Here is a 24,658-nt window from a genome sequence, read left to right on the forward strand (position 1 = left end):
AAGGTTCATGGATTCGTTTTCATACAAAAAAAGAGAGAGATATTAAGGTCCATTCAATCATTGCAGGCATAAGCGTGGGCATATAGCTAGAGGGGACGTGCTCGCTCCCTTCTATCCTCTCAAAATCAAATCTTCCTCTCCGCAACTTAGATTACTTTAAAGTTGAACATTGCTTGTATGTTATAAAGAAACTGCATTCAACTGTTCACTTCCATCTTGTTAGTCTTCACCAATTATATTGGACCGTACATGATTGGATTAAGAATTGGATTTGTTTATAAACACCTTCAAGGCAATGCCAATGCCTTTGGTATGTTCAAGGATGGCAGGACCAAGTTGTATCCTCAGAAACATCGAAAGATTGAAAATCTGAAATATGACAAGTGATGTATAGAAAAACAGAGGGGCCAGTCTCACTTTTGCCTTGTAATCTTCCACCAACTAGCTTTTAGTACAGTAATATTATTTTCTCATCGTCCACCGGATGAGGACTGTAAACATATTTTACAAGTGGAAGCAAGTCTGCCCTTGTATATTTCAGGTTATATAGATGGTGATGGAAGCTTCTTAATTTTTGCAAGACAATTGTCTTTGGGTCTTGGATGGGGTAAGTAACTCACTCCAATTGCCGGATTGAGTCGTTCAAGCCTGCATTCAAAGTTAAACAAGTTGAATGTCAAAGGCCGGCCATCTATTATTTGTAACTTTAAATATTAGTTAATTAATAATAAAAAAAAAATAGTTATGAAACTACTACAACATTTTAGAATTTGAAATGTCTGATGGTCAACTGTTCGATAATTGGTTTAAAGTCAAGATATAATGAACTTGAAATTTATACTCTTCCAAACAAATAATTCTAATGTAGAATATCACTTGTATTAAAAAAAATTAATAATTAAAATTCTTGGATTTGGAACCTCACTGTCCAAATATACCATTGCATTGGTTTTGGAAACATTTTTATTAGAAAACACATTGATATTTTATTTTAAACCTTACGTCTTTTATAGAAAAAAAACACTTGAAAGTGGTTCACGAAGAATTTCTTAGAATTTAAATACATTGATATTTCTTTTTAGACATGAGAAAATTTCATCCATTCTAAGTTTCATTAATGAGTAATTCATCTTTTACCTTCAAATTATACACATATTTTTTTCATGGGTGATTTTGTGAAAAATCAATAACAATAGATTAACAATATTTATGTTAATTATAAATAGGTCAATCATGTATTGTGATACTTAAATGCATTTAAAATAAACAAAAATTACAAAATCTGCCACTACAGTTGGCATCTACTTCAACTAACACTCTCTTTCTTATAGCTTTATATTTGGAACAAGTCAATACAGATCAGACACTGCAATGCAGTGTTTATTTCCTGATTCTGTTTTTTATATTTGGATTCAGACACTGAGTTGTAGTGTTCATTTATTGGTTTCGTTTTTTCCATCACTCACACGCCTCCTACATGTTCCTTTGTACATTTGGATTCAGACACTACAATGTAGTGTCCATTTCTTGGTTATGTTTTTTACTTTTGGATTCAGACGCTGCGTTGTAATGTCTGTTTCTTGGTTCTATTTTTTTCATCACTCACACGTCTCATACACTTCACACCTCACGCGACTCCTGATTTTACATTTAGATTCAGACACTGTAATGCAATGTCCGTTTCCTAGCTCTGTTTTTTACATTTAGATTTAGACATTGTAATGTAGTGTCCGTTTCCAGATCTGTTTTTTTACAATTGGATTTGAACACTGCAATGTAGTGTCCATTTCATGGTTCTGTTTTTTACATTTGGATATGAACGCTGCAATGTAGTATCCGTTTCATGGTTCTATTTTTTACATTTGGATACAAACACTGCAATGCAGTGTCCGTTTCTCGGTTTCCTTTTTTTTTTTTTTTTTTGACTTGAGTAGACTCCTTCATGTAAACGTAGGGCAAGAGAGAGTGATAGAATATACATATTCTAACTATTTATTGGATTCATATCCTCTCAAGATCAGTTCTATAGGAATAGAAATCCAACGGCTGAATCCTCTTCCCCCTCAACTCCTATTTCTCCCTCGCACCCCTACATTGCACCGTTGTTAACAAACCCCAAATTCAATTGCATGTTATCTGTGCTCTAAGTTTGATTTATTTTTTCACTATCCCTTATTGTTTTAGTTTTTTTTATTTGTCATCTCTTTCTTCTTCTTCATCTTTGAGATTTCTCTCACTCTAATTCTTCCATAGTTATGAAAAAGATCTTTGCAACCAAAATACATTGGTTTGCACGACCCCTCTATTTGTTGTTTCATTAACATCGGCTGAGATTTTAAGGTCAAGGGACTTGCAACTGAGGGATGTGGTGGTGGTGGGGCTGATTTTGGACAGGGTAAGGTGAGGGACTTGCAATTGGTGCTTGTGGGTTGGGTGGGTTGTGGCAGTGTTGAGGTTGATTTTGAGGTAGGGTCGAATTTAATTTGGAATTTGAGGAGTTGGTGGTTCAAGGTTGAGAGCTTCGAAGTGAGGGAGAAAGAGAAGAGTTGAGGGGAAAAGAGGAAGGATAAGAGATTTTGGCCGGTGGATTTGTATCAATGGATGAGATCCATCATCCCGGAGGATCTCCACAAATTGATCCGGAGATGATCTAAATCTATATTTATAATAGCTTAAGCCCTTATAATATTTATAGAGAGAGAAAGAGAGAGTGAACGATAGAATAATGACTTAAAGCTTATGTGGCATTCATCATTGACCTATACCTAATTAATAAAAATATATCATTGATTAAGTCCAAAACAAAAATATGTCATTGATATATGGCTTAATCGTAAAGTTTTTATTGATCTTTGGCTAAATTTTCCTTTTTTCATTTCTTCGTTCAAAGTATCTTGAACATAGTGAGTTGTCTATTCCTAGACAACAAACTAACCTTCTGTGTTGCACCCAGATTTCAATGGGTATCGGATTTGACAGGAGGGATTCAAATCACACATTTTAAATCCAAATATCCAAACAGCACCTCAGATATCGTATTCATGACTTAGTAGTTATTTGACTGAAAGAAAAGTGCAAAGCACAAATGGAAATTAAGCAAAGGGGAACTCACTCATAATTAAGGAGAAAATAGTGAAGAAATATAGTAATTTCAAGCTTGGTCAAATCAATTCCAGGGCATAGCCTACTTCCCATTCCAAAGGGAATGAAACTTCCTGCCTTGGCATTACTTTCCTACAAAAAAACAAACCACAACTTGACTTTGTCAAACAACAGTTTGCTCGGGTATATCGATTTTCAGATACTCTGGTGTTTTTAACCATTAATTGATCAAGGTTTAACGGTTGAAAACTACGCTAGAAGGCATGCATGTCATATGATATTACAAGTTAGATTGAATTATGTTGCTTACATTCCATCTGGAGGGATTAAACTCCTTTGGATCTGGATAATATTCTGGGTTCAAATGGACACCTCTGTACCACATCATTACTTTCCAGCCCCTTGGTATTGTGTAACCTTCAAGACACAACATGTTCCAGTAAGTTTAACAGATTAAGCAAGGAATGGAGAAAGCAGTGAAGTTAATTTACCAGAGATTTTGACCTCACTAGCAGCCTCTCGGTAGCTATACAATGAGACGTTAACAATGCGCAGCGTTTCATCGATTACCTTACCTCAGAAGTAATCAAACTTGTTAGTTGTTACGTACAGTATATTAGCAAAATAGATGGTTGAAGAGTTGAAATTAGCCACCGAAAGCATACCTTGGAAAGATATTCCATCTGTTTAGTTCCTCTAAAGTTAAATCCTTCTTCTGGTGATACCGTTTTCAGAATCTCCAGTTGTTCTGCCTGAAAGATAATAACATCGGGTTCGAAATATTTCGAAGGAAACTCAGAAACAATTGAACTAGGGTCCTTGGTTGGAAGAATGTGGCCACCAAAAGTAGCTGGAGACAACATATTCTCACAATTTCTTTCCAAGTTAACCGCAAAACAAAAGGAGACTGAAATATAGATGCACCCACCTTGGCTTTTTGGTAGTATTCTGGATGCTCATGTAAGAAGAGAATAGCCCACAAAGTGGCATGGGCTGTAGATTCATGACCAGCGTTTAAGTACATGAGAATTATGTCTATAATCTCTTCATCATCTAATTTGTTACCATTCTCGTCTTCGGTTTCTATTAACATATCCGTCAAATCTGTTCTTTCCCTTGATATCTGAGCTTCATTTCTTGCCCGCCTTCCATCTACAATTCCTTGAATAATCTTCACCATCCTTTTTCTAGCCTGATTCGTGTAAGAATATCATTATCGAGATTCAAGTCTAAAAAATGATATCTTAAAAAGAAATAGATAAAGACACGCATCTCAAGTTGGTTACAATAGTACACTCCCCCATCTTCACCCATGTTTGAATTCCTCTCCTCGTAGTTTAGATTATTATAGAATACCTTTCAATTCTCGAACCAAAAAGAAGAAAAAAAGGAACTGAAACGAAGAAATTTATCAACTATTATCTGACCTTGAGGGCTTTGTGAAAAGCAAAGCCAGGAAGGTTAATGGCCATGGCCCTTAGACCATGATTCATAAGAGTATAATCCTTTTCCATGGTTTCCAACAGTGTACCAACCTCGCAACTCAAGAAAATGAACATGATTATTCTGAATGTGATCTTCCTAATCTCAGTCAAGAACTCAACGGGCTTCTTTGCTTTTGCCAATTCATCCAACGAACTAACTATGACATCCTCTATATACTCCTGGTACATGGACAGTGCCTTGTGACCACTGATTGGGGCGGCTGTCAGCTTGCGAAGGCGCTTGTGTTCCTCTTCAGATAGGGCTACAAATGATTTCCTTCCCATTAATTCCGACGTTGATTTTGGCCAACCGGTCTTGAATTGTAAACTATCCATCAACACCTGCTTGCATGTTTCAGGTGTTGTTACAATTATGGTTGGCTTTCCAAACAAATAGGCCTTGTAAATTCCTGTGCGGCCAAACCTGTTGTACCAACACACAACTCATTAGAATACATGTATGTTCGAATTCTCATCAAACAGTTCGAGGGTTCGAGACAAACCTTTTGACATAATTGGAGATGAACGACTCCGGGTGATCGGATTTTATTGCCTTGATGAACGACAAGGTGTTTCCAATGAAAGGCCAGCCCAGGTCACCCGGAGGTAGAGTGTGCTTGTTTTCACCCAATTTTCTCACAAACAGCCATTCATTTGCTCTTTTTAGGATCAAAAGTAGAGCACCAAATCCACCAACTGAAGCTGTGAAAACAAAACCCCAGAAACCAAAAAACTCCATTTTCACTTTTTTCTTGGATTTTTCATTTCACTTTTTTTCTCTTGTTAAATAGAAATTTTGGGCTCGTGTTTAGCATTTGGCATTATGTTTCACAAACATCTCTCAACGGAATCTTTGTGGCCGTAATTGTTGTCATTAAGGACAATAATTTGATAAATAAAAGACTTCTAACTCGGTTTGTTAACAACATTTAATCTCTGCACTCGAACTCTAGTTCAATTCCTCGCTTTCTCAATGGAGATTTTCTATAATATCCTAAAGTATGAGACACTGAATGTTTTAAGCTATAAATCTTTTATTTAAATATAAAAATAAAGATATCGTTCTCCTTCATCAGCTCACTAAAGCCCAATTGGGCCACTTCTTTAATTGAATGAGATGGTACATTTGTCCTTTTGTTGACAGCTTGGATTAGAAAAATCAAATCTTCATATACTGCCATATGATTACAACAACAGCAGGCTTGTGAAAGGATCTTGCGGTTAGACGCATACCAGCTGTCGAGTTCTTAGGCCATCTCATACTGAATAAGCGCTAGATAACTCACTTTAACCCTATATTCTTTTAAGAAATTAATATTTTAATGAACAGTACCAGATCATATTTCTTATTGCAACAACCTAAATTTAAAAACTATAACTTAAATTTAAAAACTACAACTTAAATATTAAAGACAACAACAACTTCAATTTAAAGATTATAATCATCATCTTCTTCCGTCATTGTAGGAGTATAGTCGGATGTAAACAACTCTCGTCGGGCATTTCCCTCTTTTTTCTATCAAAATATGCCTTACTCATTGGAGTGTAATCCGAAGTGTTCATTTGCATGTTCCTTTCATTCATCTCTTCATGTATTTGTTTTGCTCGTTCTTCATGCCTACGATTCCTTTCTTCCGCGGAAAAGATATTTTGCTCCGCCATTAATGGCAATGAGGACGCCATTTCCTACTGAAAGGTGTAATCATCCTTTGCCTTGCCCTTTTCGTTCAATTCCCGGACCTTGTTTCATCCTGTAGCCCTAGGTATAGAACCTTCACCCGGAGACGAATTTTCTACCCTTATTTTTTTAATGGTAGGAGATCCATGTTCATACCCAACTGCATTTGAGGAAACATTTCCGAACACCAGCATAGGACCAACTCTTTCTTGAGGTGGATCTTCAAATAACACCCACCCTTTACAAATTTCCCAACAATCGTGATGACTAAAGGGTTTCGAGTTGTCCTCTATATACAATTCCTCCGCTTGGCATACCTAGAAAATATAATTACAAAAATTAAAGGAAATTAATTTATGAAATCAAACGTAATATAATTAAATATTTAAAATAACATGTGAAAACACTTATTTCGTCGTAGTGATTGGCTCCGCTTTCATGTTTGCGTCCAGCCTTTGCCACTGCTTGATGCCATTTGTTCAAACTTGGATGAAGATGTTTTTTTCCATCTTGAAGAACAACTCTCATGGTTTTGGGAATTTGGTGGAGTGGTGCATTCGTAGAACTCATAGTACTTTTTGGACATACGTGTCCAAACACCTTCACTTGTTTGAGAACTCCCCCTCACACTATCTTCTGAGACCCATTTATAAGCCTTTCAAAGAGCTTCATCTTCTTTTCGGGTCCAAGCCCTACCTTTCATTGTAGATGTGGCCATTTGAAAATTATTGAAAAAAATGAAGGAAAGATTATTGGAAGAGGTAAGAGAATAAAATGTGAAGAATTGAAATAAAATGAAGTAAGATAGTATGGAATGGTGAAAGTTATGTGAGAAATGGTGTAGGAATGACTTAGGTATTTATAGGGAGAAAAAAAAAAGAATTTTTTTATTTTTATTTTTATTTTGTCTGGAAAAAAAAAATTTCACATGCAACAGTAACCTGGCGTCATGCTGACGCTAGGTAGCTAGCCGTTGGCTTTTGAATATTGGGCCAGCCTAGGGCTGGCTGGTTGGCTCCTTGTCGGTTGGCATGATTTTCCATTTTTGGCCCGATAGGGCCTATGAGTCATTTGGCCTAGCCTTGGAGATGGTTTTCGTGTCATTTAGAGCTATTTTTAGCCCTATTGCCCTTTGGTCGGGTCGGTTGGAGATGACCTTATCATATCAGTAGGTCTAACATCATTTCAAAAATCGATAGCGGATTCTCAGTTTAGATTAAATTAGTAGAAATGCAGGCACACTGCTGCGAATTTTTAAACCTTTTAAAATTATACTATTGCTTATTAGCTTTTTTTTTTCTTTGTATCTAGATGTAATTTTCTTGTTCCTGAATGGGCTTCTTCAAATTTTTAAGGTTTATCTGCCCGATTTGTATTTGCACATATATGACAAATGCCCCAATACCACGTCCTTTTGCTACGACTTCTTTTTTACAATTTATTTCATGTCTTACAACATATATTCAATGCATTCATCATATTACTCGATTGATTAACAGTTTGAGATCACTTCTATTATAAATATATAAAGAAATAGAATATGATAGAAATAGTAATCATAAATAGATTTATTACTGGTTTTTTTTTTCTAAACGGAGCCTAGATACTTCATTTTATTGGCCTAACCAAGATAGTTTTTTCGAAATTTGAATTCTGAACACTTGGATTTCAATTAAGTTCTTTTTATTGTTTGTTAGACATGTATATATTAAAGTATAAAAGATATTGTATAATTTGCAATTCAATACAAAAAACACATCATAGATTATTCAGATCAATACGAATAAGTGCAATTTTATTTTTCTCATGCAATATGCCGTGCATGCAGTCTCAAGAGGACCTAATTCACTTCTAAATGCTACCTACTGTGCCTAGCACATTACACTCCATCTGCAGCTTAAAATAATCGAACAATATCCAAAATGGTAGAAAACAAACACTAAATTTCAGAGCTTCAACTAATTAGAAATACCATCCTTGTCCACAACCATTTGGACAATATATCTGAAAGAATCAGATCAGCCCCGTCCAAAAGACTGAAAGAGCCAGCACCATCTCCATTAACTGTTTAAAAAATTATATCATTTGAAAGCAAGTTTTCATTCATGAAAGATCAAGCAACCAAGGACGTTTAGGTCAAGGAACAACCAAAAAGAAAAAGCAAGAATTGTCGAGTGAACTTACCTCTTCGCTCAATGTAACCAATGCACCTGAGACCGTATAACTTTAAATCATCTGCAATATCAATGAATGTATCCATTTTAGTGTCTACCTTCTACTTGAGTTAAGATATGATGATAAAACACATGAGAATTGGCCGATGCATCACTGACTCGAGTTCTCACATTTACTTTTGACTGCATCAGGATTTTTTGGGTGGAAAACACTCAATATTTGAACAAATTCCATGCTTAGGAATAGTGTTTTTCTTGTCTATAAATAAAAAGACATCAAAAGAGTGGACCATGTGCAACAATGAAAGAGCATGGATTGTCCAGTAGGAAAAAAGATAAAAGAAGACTTGGCTGTCACACCAATGCATGCATGATTTTGTTCAACTAGAATTCATGAATGCTATGAGTTGAATATCAGAGTGCGGAACAAATAAGATTACAAAATAATAAGAATATTATTAATAGACATGAATGTCGGATAACTACAAAACCCTAAGAGGGTACATCGTGACTAACTTGTTCTCGACTGAATAACAAGCATACTATTTATAATAAACTAACCCTAATCCTAAAAGGTAAGAAATCAAAACTCTATGCTAACGGGCTAAGCCCAAAAAACCAAACATTAAAGTAAACTTAAATACTAATATTTTCCAACACTATGCTGACTTGATTTTAGTGAAGTTGGCTAGAACAGTGTGCTCCATCATCTACAATTTGCACCCAAGTTTTTTATACCTTACCTCGTAGTTTAGATTCATCATTTGTCAAAGAAAAGAGTGAATTTAGGAGTGTGCTATGTATATGGGGTATTTTAAATTTTGTTGTTTTTGGGTAATTAAGTTGAAAAGAATTGTAATGTTGGGGGTTATGTTCGGATATTGCAGTTTTTGATAGATTGAAGTATGCATCTTCACATGAGTGGGTGAAGCATGAAGGCTCTGTGGCAACAATTGGCATTACAGATCATCCTCAGGTTAATATATTAATGGGTTTTTATCACAAATGATCCTTGAAATTGACCCTCCCCATCAAGATGGTCTCTGAAATTGAAAATCAATCAATGTAGTTTCTGAAAATAGGTGTCGCAAATCAATGTGGTCATTATGTCACAATTTTGTTAAAAATTATGTTAAGTGCTGATGTGGCACATAAATGGGCACCATAAGTCATTTTTTCTTACAAATGGTCCTTGAAATTAACTCGCGACACCAAAATGGTCCCTGAAATTGACCCGCAACATCAAAATAGTACTTGAAATTGAAAATTGATCAATGTAGCCCCACAAGTAAGTATCTTAAATTGATGTAGTCATTCCGTCACAATTTTGTTAAAAATTATGTTATGTGCTCATGTGACAAATAAATGGGTCACACAAGTCTAATTAAATTAAAGAAATTACAAATAGGCTTAATAATTCAATAGTTAATAAAAAAGTTGTCAACCAAAAAACCCAGTCATGCAATCACCTCCGATCCCAATTCACAATTTTCTACCTTCTTCGCTCTCTATTCTCTAAAAAAAAAAAAAAAAAAAAAAAAAAGAATCTCAATACACTCATCTTTACACACTTCGACACCCTTCACCGAATTGAACTTGGATCGATATCACCTTTGGTGGCAGCTTGGTCGATTGACAATGACTTCTTGGACATCACCGTTTACATTTAGACGATCAACATCCTCACAACCTTAATCTTGGAGAGCTTGTTCGACACTTCCCTGGTGGTCTAGTGATGCAAAGAACCTTAAGGTCTGCCTTGAGATAATGAGGTTATAACCGACGTGCGTTTATTGTTGGTTGAAAACTATTTCCACACCCCCTCTTAGGCCTTGGTTAAGCCTTGTGCCTTTGAGAATTTATGGAAGGGATCCCTTAGGCCCTACTATATATAAAAAAAAAAAAGAATCGTAGTGCAAAAAGATATTTAGACAACTTTTTAATTAATTATTAAACTCACATTAGTACATAATAAATTTTTTTACAAAATTATGACCGAAGGACCATATGAATTTGTGACACCTATTTTCAAGGACTACATTGATTGATTTTGAATTTCAGGGACCATCTTGATGGTGTGGGTCAATTTTAGGGACTATTTATGATAAAAACCTATAAATTTTGTAGGGCCCATTTATGTGCCACATCGGCACTTAACGGAATTTTTAACAGAATTGTGACTAAATGACCACATTGATATGCGACATCTCAGGGACTACATTGACTGATTTTCAATTTCATGGACCATGTTGATAGTGAGGATCAATTTCATGGACCATTTGTGATAAATTCCTATATTAATATACTTATCTCCATTTCCACTGGTCTCAACCTTTAATATCAATGTCTCTTGCAATTGGGTTGAAAAAGCATTTTATTTTTAAAAATTGTATTGTTTGAGCATTGTAATTATTCTCGTTTCCATAATATTATTTCGATATTTAATAAAATATAATATGATAAAGTATTAGCCCATGGAGTGAGTGATGCGGGTGAAGCTTTGTTTTAGGACCATATTGGAGAAGTAATGTTTGTTGAACTGACAGAAGCTGGTCGGTTAGTCTCTCAAGGAGGCAGCTTTGGAGCCGTGGAAAGTGTCAAAACAACCAATGATGTAAATTCCCCAATCTCCGGCGAAGTCATCGAGGTTATAACCCAAAGCTTACTGAATCACCTGCTTTGGTAATTCATCTTCCTTTTTTATTTATCCTAAAACAATGCTTATCCTTCTTTCAAATATTGTTCGAATACTTGTTCTACTTTGCATGCATGTTTACACAAAGTATCATACTTTTGTTTAAACAGTTTAACATGTTATGTTGCTAAACTCTTAATCTATTTTTGGTATATTTAGATCAATTCGAGCCCATATGAAGATGGATGGATGATCAAGATCAAGATCGAGATCAAGACTAGCAGTCCATCAGAACTAGAATCCTTCTTGGGACCTAAAGAATACACGAAATTTTGTGAGGAAGAAGATGCAACCCATTGAACTAACTGCTTTTCAGCTATTTAAGATTTAATAATGTTTGATTAAGTTGTTAAATATTATCAAAGTACTGCAGAATCTAAGTCATACCTCATGTTTCAACCTTCTGCCTGCATTTTATGTGAATAAAAGTAGTTGAATCAAAACCGAAGAAAGGTTCATGGACTCGCGCGTTTTCATACCCAAAAAAAAAAAAAGAAAAAAAAAAGAGGGATATTATGGTCCTTTCAACCATTGTAGACGTAAGTGTAGGCATATGGGTAGAGGGGACGTGCTCGGTCGGTTCCCTCCTATTCGCTCAAGATCGAGTCTTCTTCTCTGCAATTTAGATTACTTTACAGTTGAATATCGCTTGTATATATAAAAAAAAGTTGCATTCAACTGTTCACTTCCATCTTATTAGTCTTCACCAATTATATTGGACCGTACCCGATTGGAATTAAGACTTAAATTTGTTTACAAACACCGTCAAGGCAATCCCTATGGCTATGGTAGTTGAAAATTAGGATACATATAATGGACGATCAAATTGATAACAAAACTAGAAATATTATTGAAAACAAAGGAACACTAAAAATTTGTCGAGACGGGTGCACAATTCAAAAAGATTACATTGTAACTGACTTAGTTGTTTTTCAAACTAAACTATAAGCTATATTTATTGAGCAAAACTTAAAAAACCTAATTCGGATGGGCTAGGCCGAAATCTTAACTAACAAGCAAAACCACATAATTAAATAACTATAATACTAATATTTTACAACAAGGGTGTGTTCAAGGATTGGAGGACAAAGTTGTATCCTCAGAAACATTGGAAAAACGAAAATCCCAAATACGACAAGTGATGACATATAAAAACAAAGGGGCCAGCCTCACTTTTCCATTGTAATCTTCCACTAACTATATGATGATAGTTTCTCATGGTCCACGGGATGAGGACTTAAAACATATTTTACAAAGGGAAGCAAGTCTGCCCAGGTAATTTTCAGGTTATATGGATGATGATGAAAGCTTCTTAACTTTTGCAAGGCAATTGTCTTTGGGTCTTGGATGGGGTAAATAACTCACTCCAATTGCCGGATTGAGACGTTCAAGCCTGCATTCAACATTCAACAAGTTGAAGGTCAGAGGCCATCTATTATTTGTAACTTTACATAATAATTAGTTAATTAATAAACAAAAAATTAGTGATGAAACCACTACAACATTTTATAATTTGAAATGTCTGAGGTCATCTGTACGACAATTGGTTTAAACTAGATAAGATGAACTTGAAATTTATATTCTTTCAGATAAATAATTATAATGTAAAATATCACTTGTATTAAAAAAAAATTAATAACAATTAAAATTCTTGGATTTGGAATCTCACCTTCCAAATATACCATTGCATTGGATTTGGAAACACTTTTATTAGAAAATACATTGATATTTGGTTTTAAATCTTCCGTCCTTCGTAGAAAAACACACTTCAAGTACTTCTTAAAGAATCTCCAAGAAATTAACACATTGGTATTTCTTCTTAGACATGAGAAAACTCATCCCCTTCTAAGTTGAGTAATCCATCTTTTACCTTCAAGTCGGATATATATTTTTTCTTCATTTCTTCCTTCAATATACCTTGAATATAGTGAGTTATCTCATTCTAGACACCAAACCAACCCTCTGTGGTGAACCTAGATTTCAATCGGTATCGGATTTGACAGGAGGGATTGAATTCCCACATTTTAAATCCAAAATCCAAACAGAACCTCAGATATAGTAGTCATGACTTTTTAGCTATTTGTTTGAAAGAAAAGTATGAAGCACAAATGGAGATCAAGCAAAGGGACTCACTCATAATTAAGGAGAAAATAGTGAAGAAAAATAGTAATTTCAAGCTTGGTCAAATCACTTCCAGGGCATAGCCTACTTCCTATTCCAAAGGGAATGAAACTCCCTGCCTTGGCATTACTTCCCTACAAAAACAAACCACAACTTGACTTCGTTAAACGACAATTTGCTCAGCAATATCGATTTTTTTGTATACTCTGGTGTTTTTAACCGTAGATCTTTGGTCATTGATACAATGACCAAGATCTAACTGTTAAAAACTACGCTGGAAGGCATGAATGTCATACCCTATTACAAATTAAATTGAATTAGGTGCATTATCTTGCTTACATTCCATCTTGAGGGATTAAACTTCTTTGGATCTGGATAATATTCTGGGTTCAAATGGACACCTCTATACCACATCATTACCTTCCAGCCCCTTGGTATTGTGTAACCTTCAAGACACAACATGTTCAGTAGGTTTAACAGATTAAGCAAGGATTGGGTAAGTAGCGAAGTTAATTTACCAGAGACTTTGACATCAGTAGCAGCCTCTCGGTAGCTATACAATGAGACGTTAACAATGCGCAGCGTTTCATCGATTACCTTACCTCAGAAGTAATCATAACTTGTTAGTTGTTACTTACATTATCTTAGCAAGACGATGGTTAAAGAGTTGAAATTAGCCACAGAAAACATACCTTGGAAAGATATTCCATCTGTTTAGTTCCTTTAAAGTTCAATCCTTCTTCTGGTGATGCCGTTTTCAGAATCTCCAGTTGTTCTGCCTGAAACATAATAACATCCAGTCAATTGGGTTCTTAATATTTCGAGAGAAACTCATCTACAATTGAACTATGGTCCGTGGTAGGAAGAATGTGGCCACCAAAAGTAGCTGGAGACAAACATATTCTCACAATTCCTCTACAAGTTTACCGAAAAACAAAAGGAGACTGAAATAGAATGCAACCACCTTGGCTTTTTGGTAGTATTCTGGATTTTCATGTAAGAAGAGAGTAGCCCACAAAGTGGCATGGGCTGTAGATTCATGACCAGCGTTTAAGTACATGAGGATTATGTCTATAATCTCTTCATCATCTAATTTGTTACCATTTTCGTCTTCGGTTTCCATTAACATGTCCGTCATATCTGTTCTTTCCCTTGAAATCTGAGCTTCGTTTCTTGCCCGCCTTCCGTCTAAAATACCTTGAATAATCTTAACCATCCTTTTTCTAGCCTGATTCATGTAAGAATATCATTATCGAGATTCAAGTCTAAGAAATGATATCATAGAAAGAAATAGATAAAGGCAACTCAAGTTGGTTACAACAGCACACTCCCCCCTCTGCACCCATGTTTGAATCCCTCTACTTGTAGTTTAGATTATATTAGAATATCTCTCGATTCTCGAATCAGAAAGAAGAACAAGAAAAAGGAACTGAAGCAAAGAAAGTTATCAAGTATTATCTGACCTTGAGGGCTTTATGAAAAGCAAAGCCAGGAAGGTTAATGGCCATGGCCCTTAGACCATGGTTCATAATAGCATATTCCTTTTCCATGGTTTCCAACGGTGTACCAACCTCACAACTCAAGAAAATGAACATGATTATTCTGAATGTGATCTTCCTAATCTCAGTCAAGAACTCAACGGGCTTCTCTGCTTCCGCCAATTCATCCAACGAACTGACTATGACATCCTTTATATACTCATGGTAAATAGACAGTGCCTTGTGACCACTGATTGGGGCGGCTGTCAGCTTGCGAAGGCGCTTGTGTTCCTCTTCAGATAGGCCCAAAAATGATTTCCTTCCCATTAATTCCGACGTTGATTTTGGCCAACCGGTCTTGAATTGTAAACTATCCATCAGCACCTGCTTGCATGTTTCAGCTGTTGTTACAATTATGGTTGGCTTTCCAAACAAACAGGCCTTGTAAATTCCAGTGCTGCCAAACCTATTAGCCAACACAAAACTCATTAGAATGCATGTACATTCGAATTCTCATCACAGAGTTTTCGGGTTAGAGACAAACCTTTTGACATGATTGGAGATGAACGACTCCGGATGATCGGATTTTAGAGCTTTGATGAACGACAAGGTGTTGCCAATGAAAGGCCAGCCCAGGTCACCCGGAGGTAGAGTGTGCTTGTTTTCACCCAATTTTCTCACGAACAGCCATTCGTTTGCTTTCTTTAGGATCAAAAGTAGAGCACCAAATCCACCAACTGAAGCTGTGAAAACAAAACCCCAGAAACCCAAAAACTCCATTTTTCACCTTTTTCTAGGATTTTTCATTTTACTGTTTTCTCTTAAATAGAAAATTTTGGACTTGTGCTTTAGTTTTGCTTCTTCTATTTGGCATTATGTTTCACAAGATACCAAGCATCTCTCAACGGAATCTTTGTGGCTAGTAATTGTTGTCATTAATGACAAAGTAATTTGATGAATAAAAGGCTTGTAGCTCAGTTTATTAAAAGTATTTAACTCTGCATTTGATTTAGAGTTCAATACCTCGTTTCTTGATAGAGATTTTCTATGGTATCCTAGAGAATGAGATACTCTGAGTGTTCTAAGTGTTAGATCTTTTTTTTATTTTTTTATTTTTTTATTTTAATTTTCTTCCGGTTTTCATTATGTCTTGTTTGCGGATTTGTCGACCTGGACACAATCTTCATGTTGTAATTGCTATTTAGTGGAGGTTGAATTGTCTTTTTGCACCTCAGCTGCTAGACCTGGCATTCGTGTCGTGTTTCTCGTGTTCGTGTCGTTTTCGTGTCATACCCGATAGCTTAACGGGTCGTGTCGTGTAATACCCGTTAAAGTAAACGGGTAATATGACCCGACCCGAAATCAACCCGTTAATATTTTCAGGTAATATGACCCGACCCGTTACCCGTTAAGAAAAATATATTTTAAATCAATAAAAATGAAAATGAAAAACATAATTTGACCCAAAAAAATGTAAAACATAATACTAAATCAGTATATGCATACTAAATTTCGGAGTTGACCCCTTAATGAAAGTTGTAAAGCTTTTTATTACGAGTGATTACATTTTTCACACTTCTACAATAATTATTATTAATTTTATTAATTTTTCACTAAAATAAATAACATTGTTCATGAGATTTGGAGGGTTTTAAAAATCTAAACGACCATGTAACCTTGTCAATGAAACTCAAAGCTTACATGTTATTCCTTTTACAAAATCCTCAATTTTCATAGATCATCATGACATAAGATTTTGTGGTATATATCCACTTCTGTAAATATTTTAAATTGACGATCAAATTAGTTCATTGTATTCATATAGGATCAAGGAGTGTAGCTGTAAAAAATCATCAAAATCAGAGTTAAAATAACCGTTAAATCGTGATTTTTCGTTTATAACCGTCGAAACATTTTGTCTCGTTACTTGATCTCTGAATGTTTGTTTTTTGCAATTTCTGGCATATGCGATCTTGAAGCATATATAAACACGTTTGATGGTTGGATCATTGAAATTAGTTTCATATGATGCGTATCCCATCAAAATGATACATTAACTAACACTTAGAGTTTATTTATATTTTCATTAAGTATAACATAAGATTTTGTGGTATCCACTAATGTAAATATTTTAAATTGAAGATCGAATTCATTCATTGTATTCATATAGGGTCAAGGAGTGTAGCTATAAAAAATCATCAAAATCGGAGTTAAAATAACCGTTAAATCGTGATTTTTCATTTATAACCGTCGAAAAGTTTTGTCTCATTACTTGATCTCTGAATGTTTGTTTTTTGCAATTTTTGGCGTATGCGATCTCGAAGCATATATAAATACGTTTGACGGTTTGATCGTTGAAATTAGTTTTGTAGGATGTGTATACCATCAAAACGATAAATTCACTAACATTTAATAGTTTATTTATACTTTCATCAAGTATAACATAAGATTTTGTGGTATCCACTAGTGTAAATATTTCAAATTGAAGATCGAATTCATTCACTGTATTCATATAGGGTCAAGAAGTGTAGCTGTAAAAAATCATCAAAATCGAAGTTAAAATAACCGTTAAATCGTGATTTTTCGTTTATAACCGTTGAAAAGTTTTGTCTCTTTACTTAATATCTGAATGTTTTTTTTTTGCAATTTTTGGCGTATGCTATCTCGAAGCATATATAAACAAGTTTGACGGTTTGATCGTTGAAATTAGTTTCGTAGGATGCGTATCCCATCAAAACAATAGATTCACTAACACTTAAGAGTTTATTTATACTTTCATCAAGTATAACATAAGATTTTGTGGTATCCACTAGTGTAAATATTTTAAATTGAAGATCGAATTTATTCATTGTATTCATATAGGGTCAAGGAGTGTAGCTATAAAAAATCATCAAAATCGGAGTTAAAATAACCGTTAAATCGTGATTTTTCATTTATAACCGTCGAAAAGTTTTGTCTCATTACTTGATCTCTGAATGTTTGTTTTTTTCAATTTTTGGTGTATGCGATCTTGAAGCATATATAAACAAGTTTGACGGTTGGATCGTTGACATTAGTTTCGTAGGAAGCGTATCCCATCAAAACGATAGATTCACTAACACTTGAGAGTTTATTTATATTTTCATCAAGTATAACATAAGATTTTGTGGTATCCACTAGTGTAAATATTTTAAATTGAAGATCGAATTCATTCATTGTATTCATATAGGGTCAAGGAGTGTAGCTGTAAAAAATCATCAAAATTAGAGTTAAAATAACCGTTAAATCATGATTTTTCGTTTATAACCGTTGAAAAGTTTTGTCTCGTTACTTGATCTCTAAATGTTTGTTTTTTGCGTATGCGATCTCGAAGCATATATAAACAAGTTTGACGGTTAGATCGTTGAAATTAGTTTCGTAGGATGCGTATCCCATCAAAACGATAGATTCACTAACACTTAAGAGTTTATTTATACTTTCATTAAATATAATATAAGATTTTGTGGTGTCCACTAGTATAAATATTTTAAATTGAAGATCGAATTCATTCATTGTATTCATACAGGGTCAAGGAGTGTAGCTGTAAAAAATCATCAAAATCGGAGTTAAAATAACCGTTAAATCGTGATTTTTCGTTTATAACTGTCAAAATTTTTTGTCTTGTTACTTGATCTCTGACTGTTTGTTTTTTGCAATTTTTGGTGTATACGATATCGAAGCATATATAAACAAGTTTGACGGTTGGATCGTTGAAATTAGTTTTGTAAGATGCGTATCCCATCAAAATGATAAATTCACTAACACTTGAGAGTTTATTTATACTTTTATCAAGTATAACATAAGATTTTGTGGTATCCACCAATGTAAATATTTTAAATTGAAGATCGAATTCATTCATTATATTCATATAGGATCAAAGAGTATAGCTGTAAAAAATCATCAAAATCAGAGTTAAAACAACCGTTAAATTGTGATTTTTCGTTTATAACCGTTGAAAAGTTTTGTCTCGTTTCTTGATCTCTGAATTATTTTTTTTTTGCAAATTTGGGCGTATGCGATCTCGAAGCATATATAAACAAGTTTGACGGTTGGATCATTGAAATTTGTTTCATAGGATGCGTATCTCATCAAAACGATACATTAACTAACACTTAGAGTTTCTTTGGGTTAAATATTAGGCGGGAAATGGATGGATATAGGCTACAAAATTTCCCAAACATTAGGCGGGAAATGGATGAAACTCTTGAAATATTAGGCGGGAAATTAATTATTATAATTTTTTTATGTGTTTGGTATTTTTATATTACTTGATATTTTTATTTTTAATGTGTTTTATGATTTTTAATCTCAATCTTTGCCTATAATATACTATAAAAATAAATAAATAAATAAAACTTAAAATTTAAAGTTTATATAGAATAATAATTAATAAACAAGATATACATATTCATTATATCTATTGCATTTTATAGTAAGTTTTTTTTAGTAGTTTAAAAAATTAAAATCATGAAAATAGCATTTTTCTTATCGTGTCGAAACAGGTTACCCGCGTGTCACTCTCGTGTAAACCTGTTAAGGACCCGTTATTAACGGGTTATTATCGTGTGACCCGATAATGACCCGATTAGTTATCGTGTTGACCCGAAACCCGTTATTTTCGTGTCGTTTATGTGTCGTGTTAACGGGTCGTGTAAGAAATTGCCAGGTCTATCAGCTGCTACTACATGAGTGAAAAAATTCTTCTTCGACTCCTTCAGAATTTGCATTGTGCATCGTTAGGAAGCGACCTCATTAGACTTGGTTTCTCCAAATCCTCCACTCGCAATGGGAGTTAGATCTTCTGGTACTCGACTGATGTCACCACTCCAATATTCACGAGCCACGGTCACCCTAGAATACTGTTATAAGGAGATGGATCGCTAGCGATTATGAAGGTCTGCGGTGAGACAGTTGGAGGGGTACTTATATTGAGTACGATTGTGCTGCTGATAGTTGAGGTGAGCCGTTGAATCTGGTCAGGACCTTCGTCCTGCTGGCTAGGCCAGCACTACTGCTGCCTGGGCTGCTTCTGCTAGATTTAGCTCCACCTGCTGTCTGGGTAGAATTTTAATTATTATTATAAGAGTTAGTGGGCACAATTGTGTAATGCGGTGGTGGAAACCTAAGTTTTTGAATTTAGTGGTGGGAAGCCCAAACTTGCACCATAAAATAGAGGGAGAAGTCCAATTTGGAGAAGGGCAAACTTATTATAAATCCAATTTTATAAGCTTGTAATTCCCGATCCTAACATACGTCTCGGATCGACCGTGACGTCATCAAGTATCCGTACGTTTATCATACCCCGCCTTCGGGATATGGCAAAGCATAACTCAAGCATCAATTTGCATAGTAATTTTTTTTTCCTGATTTCTGATTGGTTGCTCAACAAACCCCCCCTCCCTTTTTAAATTCTAATTGGTCCTCCACCATTTTACTGATTGGTTCCTTCCCTTTGGCCTGAATGGCCTCTTTCCCACAAGGTGGGAGTTTATATTCATTTAAATCTATAGTTTAGTGAAACGACTTCAAATGTCTGTAACTATCCCGTTATAATCCGGACTCGCAAACGGTTTTCGTCTATGCGTTCGTGGTCTTGAGATCTATTTGAAAACATCAATTGTGAACTTGAAAGGTCAACGAATTTTAAAGATTGATTACGAAAATTCAAACCCGATACTTATTCGATTTAATTCCAAAAATCAATGGAATTAAAATTAACTAATGAAAATAATGTAAACGTGAAATACAAATTTAAATAACGAAATATGTAATTAATAGTGAAATTCGGGGACGGGATTTCACAAAGCCATTATTAGTTATAGTCCAATTTTGTTTTAATTTTGAAGCTCTATCGAAGGTTAATTGTGTTTAGCATGATAAAAGGCTTGCGTTGTTCTTTTATTATTTTTTTCTTTTTTATTTTCGTTTTTCTTTTCTTTTGTTTTTTCTTTTTTGTATGAATCGGGAAACATAATTATAAACCAAAAAATATATAATGTTGGGAGTATCTATATCATGGGCCAATTAGAAAGAAAACATTATTATATTGTAATACTACATAAGTTGATAAAACGAGTCCAGCATAGCATAACATAATTATATTTTCACACACAAGTGAAATATAACATAATACAAATATATTAATTGTCCTCGTCATCGCTGCTTAAAACCTCAACGGTAACATTCTGCATATTTCGTGAGCTCAACTATGGGAGAGACAGACCTCTAGGACGAATTTGTGCTTGATAAGTGCGTGGTTCTTCAATAATAACGACAGAACTGGTAGACTCTTCAGTTATTGTTTCAGCAGAAACCAAATTGACAGGGTATTGTTCTATCCTACCTGGGTTTGCCCATGCTGGCAATACACGTCCTTGAGGTGCACGTACGCATCCGTTATCGAAGGGTAATGCGTAGCCAAGGCGACCATTAGCAAAAGTAGTAAGAATGTACTGATTATCAAAAGAACGAGGTATGCGCCCGACATTAACAGGTTGTCGTGGACGTTGAACTGGAGGATTCGTTGTGGAATTTGTTGTTGTAATGTTGGAAGCAATATACGAATGTGATGCTGGAGATTCGGTTCCAATTCTAACTCCACGATGTCGCCTGTCCGCCATTCTCAATGATGTAGAACTTGATCAAGTTCAAAAGAAACACAAGTGTATGAAGCAACCTTCTAAATTTCCATATACAAATTAGTAAGGGAGTGTGTGGACGTTTTATAGTAGAATAAAGGCACAAATCCATAATTGTGCCAACATATTCTTTTGCTATAGAGTATTTATTATTTATTAATATTTACTGGACACAATTTCTAACATTTGTGTCAGAAAAGAGGAATTTATAATTATTAAGATATATTCTCTATTTGAAGACCCAATGAGAAGTAGAGTGATTTATTATTTATTAATATTTAGTGGACACAATTTCTATCATTAGTGTCATGAAAAGGAATCTACAATTATTAACTCATTTGTCTATCTGAAGATCAACTAACTTTTGCACAGAGACTGACCCTAAGGGCACAATTGTTGGTTATGTATCACTACAGGTAGGACTTTAAAACCAAAAACCATATCACCAAGTATAAAAAACAAACCTGCAAGAAGATAACAATCTAAAAAGCAGTTCAAAAAGATACGAATCTAACAAACATTCATTGCACCTGGAAATGATCCTTTGTAAATCTAAAACACGCCACTTAGTACTATGGTGTAGTGGTATTCTTCTTTACTTGTAAGTGAGAGATCTGAGGTTCGGCTCTCGGGAAAAACGAATTTGAACAACATTATTGCTAACTTATTTTGAGGCTAAAATATTGCACGGTAATAAACAGCTTCATACCATTATTTACCACAATTTTATAAATTTTAATTATTGGTGTGCTAGAGGAGGTGAAGACAAACGAGAGAGAACACATAGTGTCTCTGACAAATAATTTTTATAGACACAAAATGTTTTTTGTGCCCATTTTCAGTAAAAAAGTTGTCTTGTGACCCCACTCAACACAGTTTCCGTGCCCATTAGTGTTTTGTGTCTGCTTTTTTTAACATTGGGCACAATAGATGGTGCCCTCTATGGAATGAGAATTGTTTAAGCTTTTTGGTCGTTAAACTGACACAAAATTCTCAATTGTGCCCTTTGTTTTGTACCCAAAGCTCATTTTTCTTGTAGTGACCGCACATGGATTAAATGTGAGCCTTGCCAATTTAATAAGTGCATTCTCATCTTTTGTTGATAAGAGTTCACATATTAGCTTTAGAATTTATTGAATTAGTTTTTGCTCCACAATAATTGTTGTCATTAATGAAAAAATAATTTGATGAGTAAAACAAAAAGAATCATGCGTATGCAAGAGGCTTGTAGCTCAATTTGTTCAGGACATACACCCTTACACTTGAATAGAGTTCAATTCCTCGCTTTCTTGAAAGAAATTTTCTATGGTATCCTAGAGTATGAGGTACTCTTAAGTGTTTTAAGCTTTAAAACTTTTTTTTAATATAAAAATCAAAACATATTTAATATATATATATATATATATATATAAATCAAAATATTTCTGCTAAATCACATACTCAAGAACACCTTAAAATATTTGTTCCAAAATATTGCTTGTATTAAAAATCGAAAAGAGATCATCCTATATCAGAATGTGTACCATGTGATTGAGGTTAGAAAAGCAACCAGGGAGATTATATTCGTTCTCCTTTATTCACTAAACCCCACTTCTTAATTGAGAGATGCTACATTTGTCCTTTTGTTAACAACCTTTAATTATTGAGGTCAATGGATTAGAAAATCAAATCTTCGTATGGTAACTACGACATCAGTAGGTACGTGAAAGGAACTTGCAGTTGGACGAAGGCGAGATGTCGATTTCTTATCCAGTAGGTCTAAGAGAGCATAAATCATTCTAAAACCCGACAGCGACTATCAGTTTATATTTGATTAAATTATCATATAAACAAAAAGAACAAAAATAAAAAAAGTAGAAAAACTATTACATATGACAACGATATGTTTATTATTTATTAATAATTACCATATAAAAATAGCAAGAATCATCAGGTTCATTTGCGTTCATCATCCTTCTAATATGAAGGTTTAGAACACTAATGACACCAGGACCCTATCAATCTGTATAGTTATTCACACGCGCGTAGTAGTTCGTAAGAACAACAAATATATTTACAATCTCTTAAGAAAGAGTAATTCCATGACCGCTATAGATAGCGTCGCTGCTAATCCTCACGGTTTTCACATCGCAAACGATCAAGTTTTGATATCGGCAGATTGCACATTAGAAATAGACATGAGTTCAGAGACGTACTTCTCATGTCCATCCCCATTCGCCGCCGCAACCCTATCCAACAGTGCAGGCAGAAAACTCAGGTCGAGAACCTGATCCGCTACAGGGTCAGAGATTGCGATGAGCGACTCCCTGGCCTGCTCACCAGAAACATCCTTGCATAGTTCTTCGTTATCCATAAGGTTTCGAATCTTCCTGCATTTCCAAAACCCAACATTTCTTCAAAATGTTATTAAGTTGTGAAAAGTTTCGGCGAACGCCATAGTTTTTGCTATTCTTTTTCTATAACCTGCTCCACTGTGTCCAGCCAAAAACTATTCCGAAGTTATCCAGATGCTGTACTAAACCATAAACCAAGTTTGAATGTCCATTTACATATGACATTACGGACATCACCCGTTCAGATGCACGGTAAAGAAAAATGTTACATTTGCTAGGCACAGCGTAAAAGTTATTTCTCTTTTCCAACTACGGTTAAGAATTTCATCAAAAGTTGGGGTGTGATAAAACTCAACTAATATCAAACTATGAGATATTAAAGTTCAGTTCCAAAAAATATCAAACTCAATTCCTTCGTACAGTAATGAGGATTAAATTGTCACCGCCTATAAACAAATCTGGACGTCAATTTGATATCTCTTTTTCCTAATACGGATTATTTACTCTAATTCTTCTAGTTTTATTAAAAATTCATAGATCTGCAAACTCCATAAATAAATATTTACACATTACATAAGAAAAAAAAGTTCTCCATCTCGAACATGGAAATGATCAAACTTTATTTTCTTGGGAACCAAACAAATGCTAAGGTCTAACATGAATGATCAACAATAATAATGAATTAAAAGAAGAAGAAATTAAAAAATGTAAAACATAAAATCATTGGATAATCGGTAGTCATACCTGGGTGCTGTGCGTTTGTCGGCCTTTTTCTCCTTCTTTCAATCTCTATCTCTGCAAATTTATATAGTTTTTAATTTTTTTTAAATTGGCAAAGAGACGGGTTTGCCACTTTTATTCCGGTAAAAATTAGTTTTGCCACCTTTAATTGGTAAAAATAGATTTCTCTTTTCTTTTATCGGCTTTTATTGTTTTC

The 24,658-nt window shown here is 34.6% G+C and overlaps 2 protein-coding genes and 1 long non-coding RNA gene across 4 annotated transcripts; all 3 read right to left on the bottom strand.

Annotated features, from left to right (window-relative positions):
- Nucleotides 1-253: 253 nt before the first annotated feature.
- Nucleotides 254-5,626, bottom strand: LOC137710451 (ent-kaurenoic acid oxidase 2-like). Of its 2 annotated transcripts, none has more exons than XM_088696014.1 (8): nt 5,090-5,626; nt 4,530-5,010; nt 4,031-4,294; nt 3,768-3,854; nt 3,594-3,672; nt 3,413-3,519; nt 3,113-3,234; nt 254-648 (listed from the first exon to the last, which is right to left on the bottom strand). In XM_088696014.1, exons 1-8 carry the CDS (start codon nt 5,323-5,325, stop codon nt 543-545), a joined length of 1,482 nt encoding a protein of 493 aa, XP_088552140.1. In that variant the 5' UTR covers nt 5,326-5,626; the 3' UTR covers nt 254-542. The 2 variants fall into 2 exon arrangements, with proteins under 2 accessions (XP_088552140.1, XP_088552141.1); XM_088696015.1 differs by having other exon boundaries at nt 4,638-5,010; nt 5,090-5,463.
- A 6,517-nt stretch (nt 5,627-12,143) lies between these two features.
- LOC137711670 (ent-kaurenoic acid oxidase 2) lies at nt 12,144-15,789 on the bottom strand. Its single transcript, XM_068450932.2, has 8 exons — nt 15,277-15,789; nt 14,718-15,198; nt 14,219-14,482; nt 13,947-14,033; nt 13,773-13,851; nt 13,594-13,700; nt 13,267-13,388; nt 12,144-12,526 (listed from the first exon to the last, which is right to left on the bottom strand). Exons 1-8 carry the CDS (start codon nt 15,510-15,512, stop codon nt 12,421-12,423), a joined length of 1,482 nt encoding a protein of 493 aa, XP_068307033.1. The 5' UTR covers nt 15,513-15,789; the 3' UTR covers nt 12,144-12,420.
- Nucleotides 15,790-23,258: 7,469 nt separating this feature from the next.
- Nucleotides 23,259-24,604, bottom strand: LOC137711683 (uncharacterized). Its single transcript, XR_011065084.2, has 2 exons — nt 24,466-24,604; nt 23,259-23,757 (listed from the first exon to the last, which is right to left on the bottom strand). It is a non-coding gene; the product is annotated as an uncharacterized LOC137711683 (long non-coding RNA).
- Between the last annotated feature and the right edge of the window lie 54 nt (nt 24,605-24,658).

Source organism: Pyrus communis, chromosome 6 (genome assembly GCF_041283825.1).
Source record: "Pyrus communis isolate YQ-2024b chromosome 6, ASM4128382v1, whole genome shotgun sequence".
NCBI lineage: Eukaryota > Viridiplantae > Streptophyta > Magnoliopsida > Rosales > Rosaceae > Pyrus > Pyrus communis.

What these genes read in the sequence shown, in the direction of transcription:
- LOC137711670 (XM_068450932.2), bottom strand. Translation starts at nt 15,512, where the DNA reads ATGGAGTTTTTGGGTTTCTGGGGTTTTGTTTTCACAGCTTCAGTTGGT. An exon ending in CTTTTCATAAAGCCCTCAAG is followed by an intron (nt 14,483 to 14,717) that starts GTCAGATAATAC and finishes TACATGAATCAG; the next exon opens with GCTAGAAAAAGGATGGTTAA. An exon ending in TACTGATGTCAAAGTCTCTG is followed by an intron (nt 13,701 to 13,772) that starts GTAAATTAACTT and finishes TGTGTCTTGAAG; the next exon opens with GTTACACAATACCAAGGGGC.
- LOC137710451 (XM_088696014.1), bottom strand. Translation starts at nt 5,325, where the DNA reads ATGGAGTTTTTTGGTTTCTGGGGTTTTGTTTTCACAGCTTCAGTTGGT. An exon ending in TTAATCCCTCCAGATGGAAT is followed by an intron (nt 3,235 to 3,412) that starts GTAAGCAACATA and finishes GTTTTTTTGTAG; the next exon opens with GAAAGTAATGCCAAGGCAGG. An exon ending in TATTTTCTCCTTAATTATGA is followed by an intron (nt 649 to 3,112) that starts GTGAGTTCCCCT and finishes CTTTGAATGCAG; the next exon opens with GCTTGAACGACTCAATCCGG.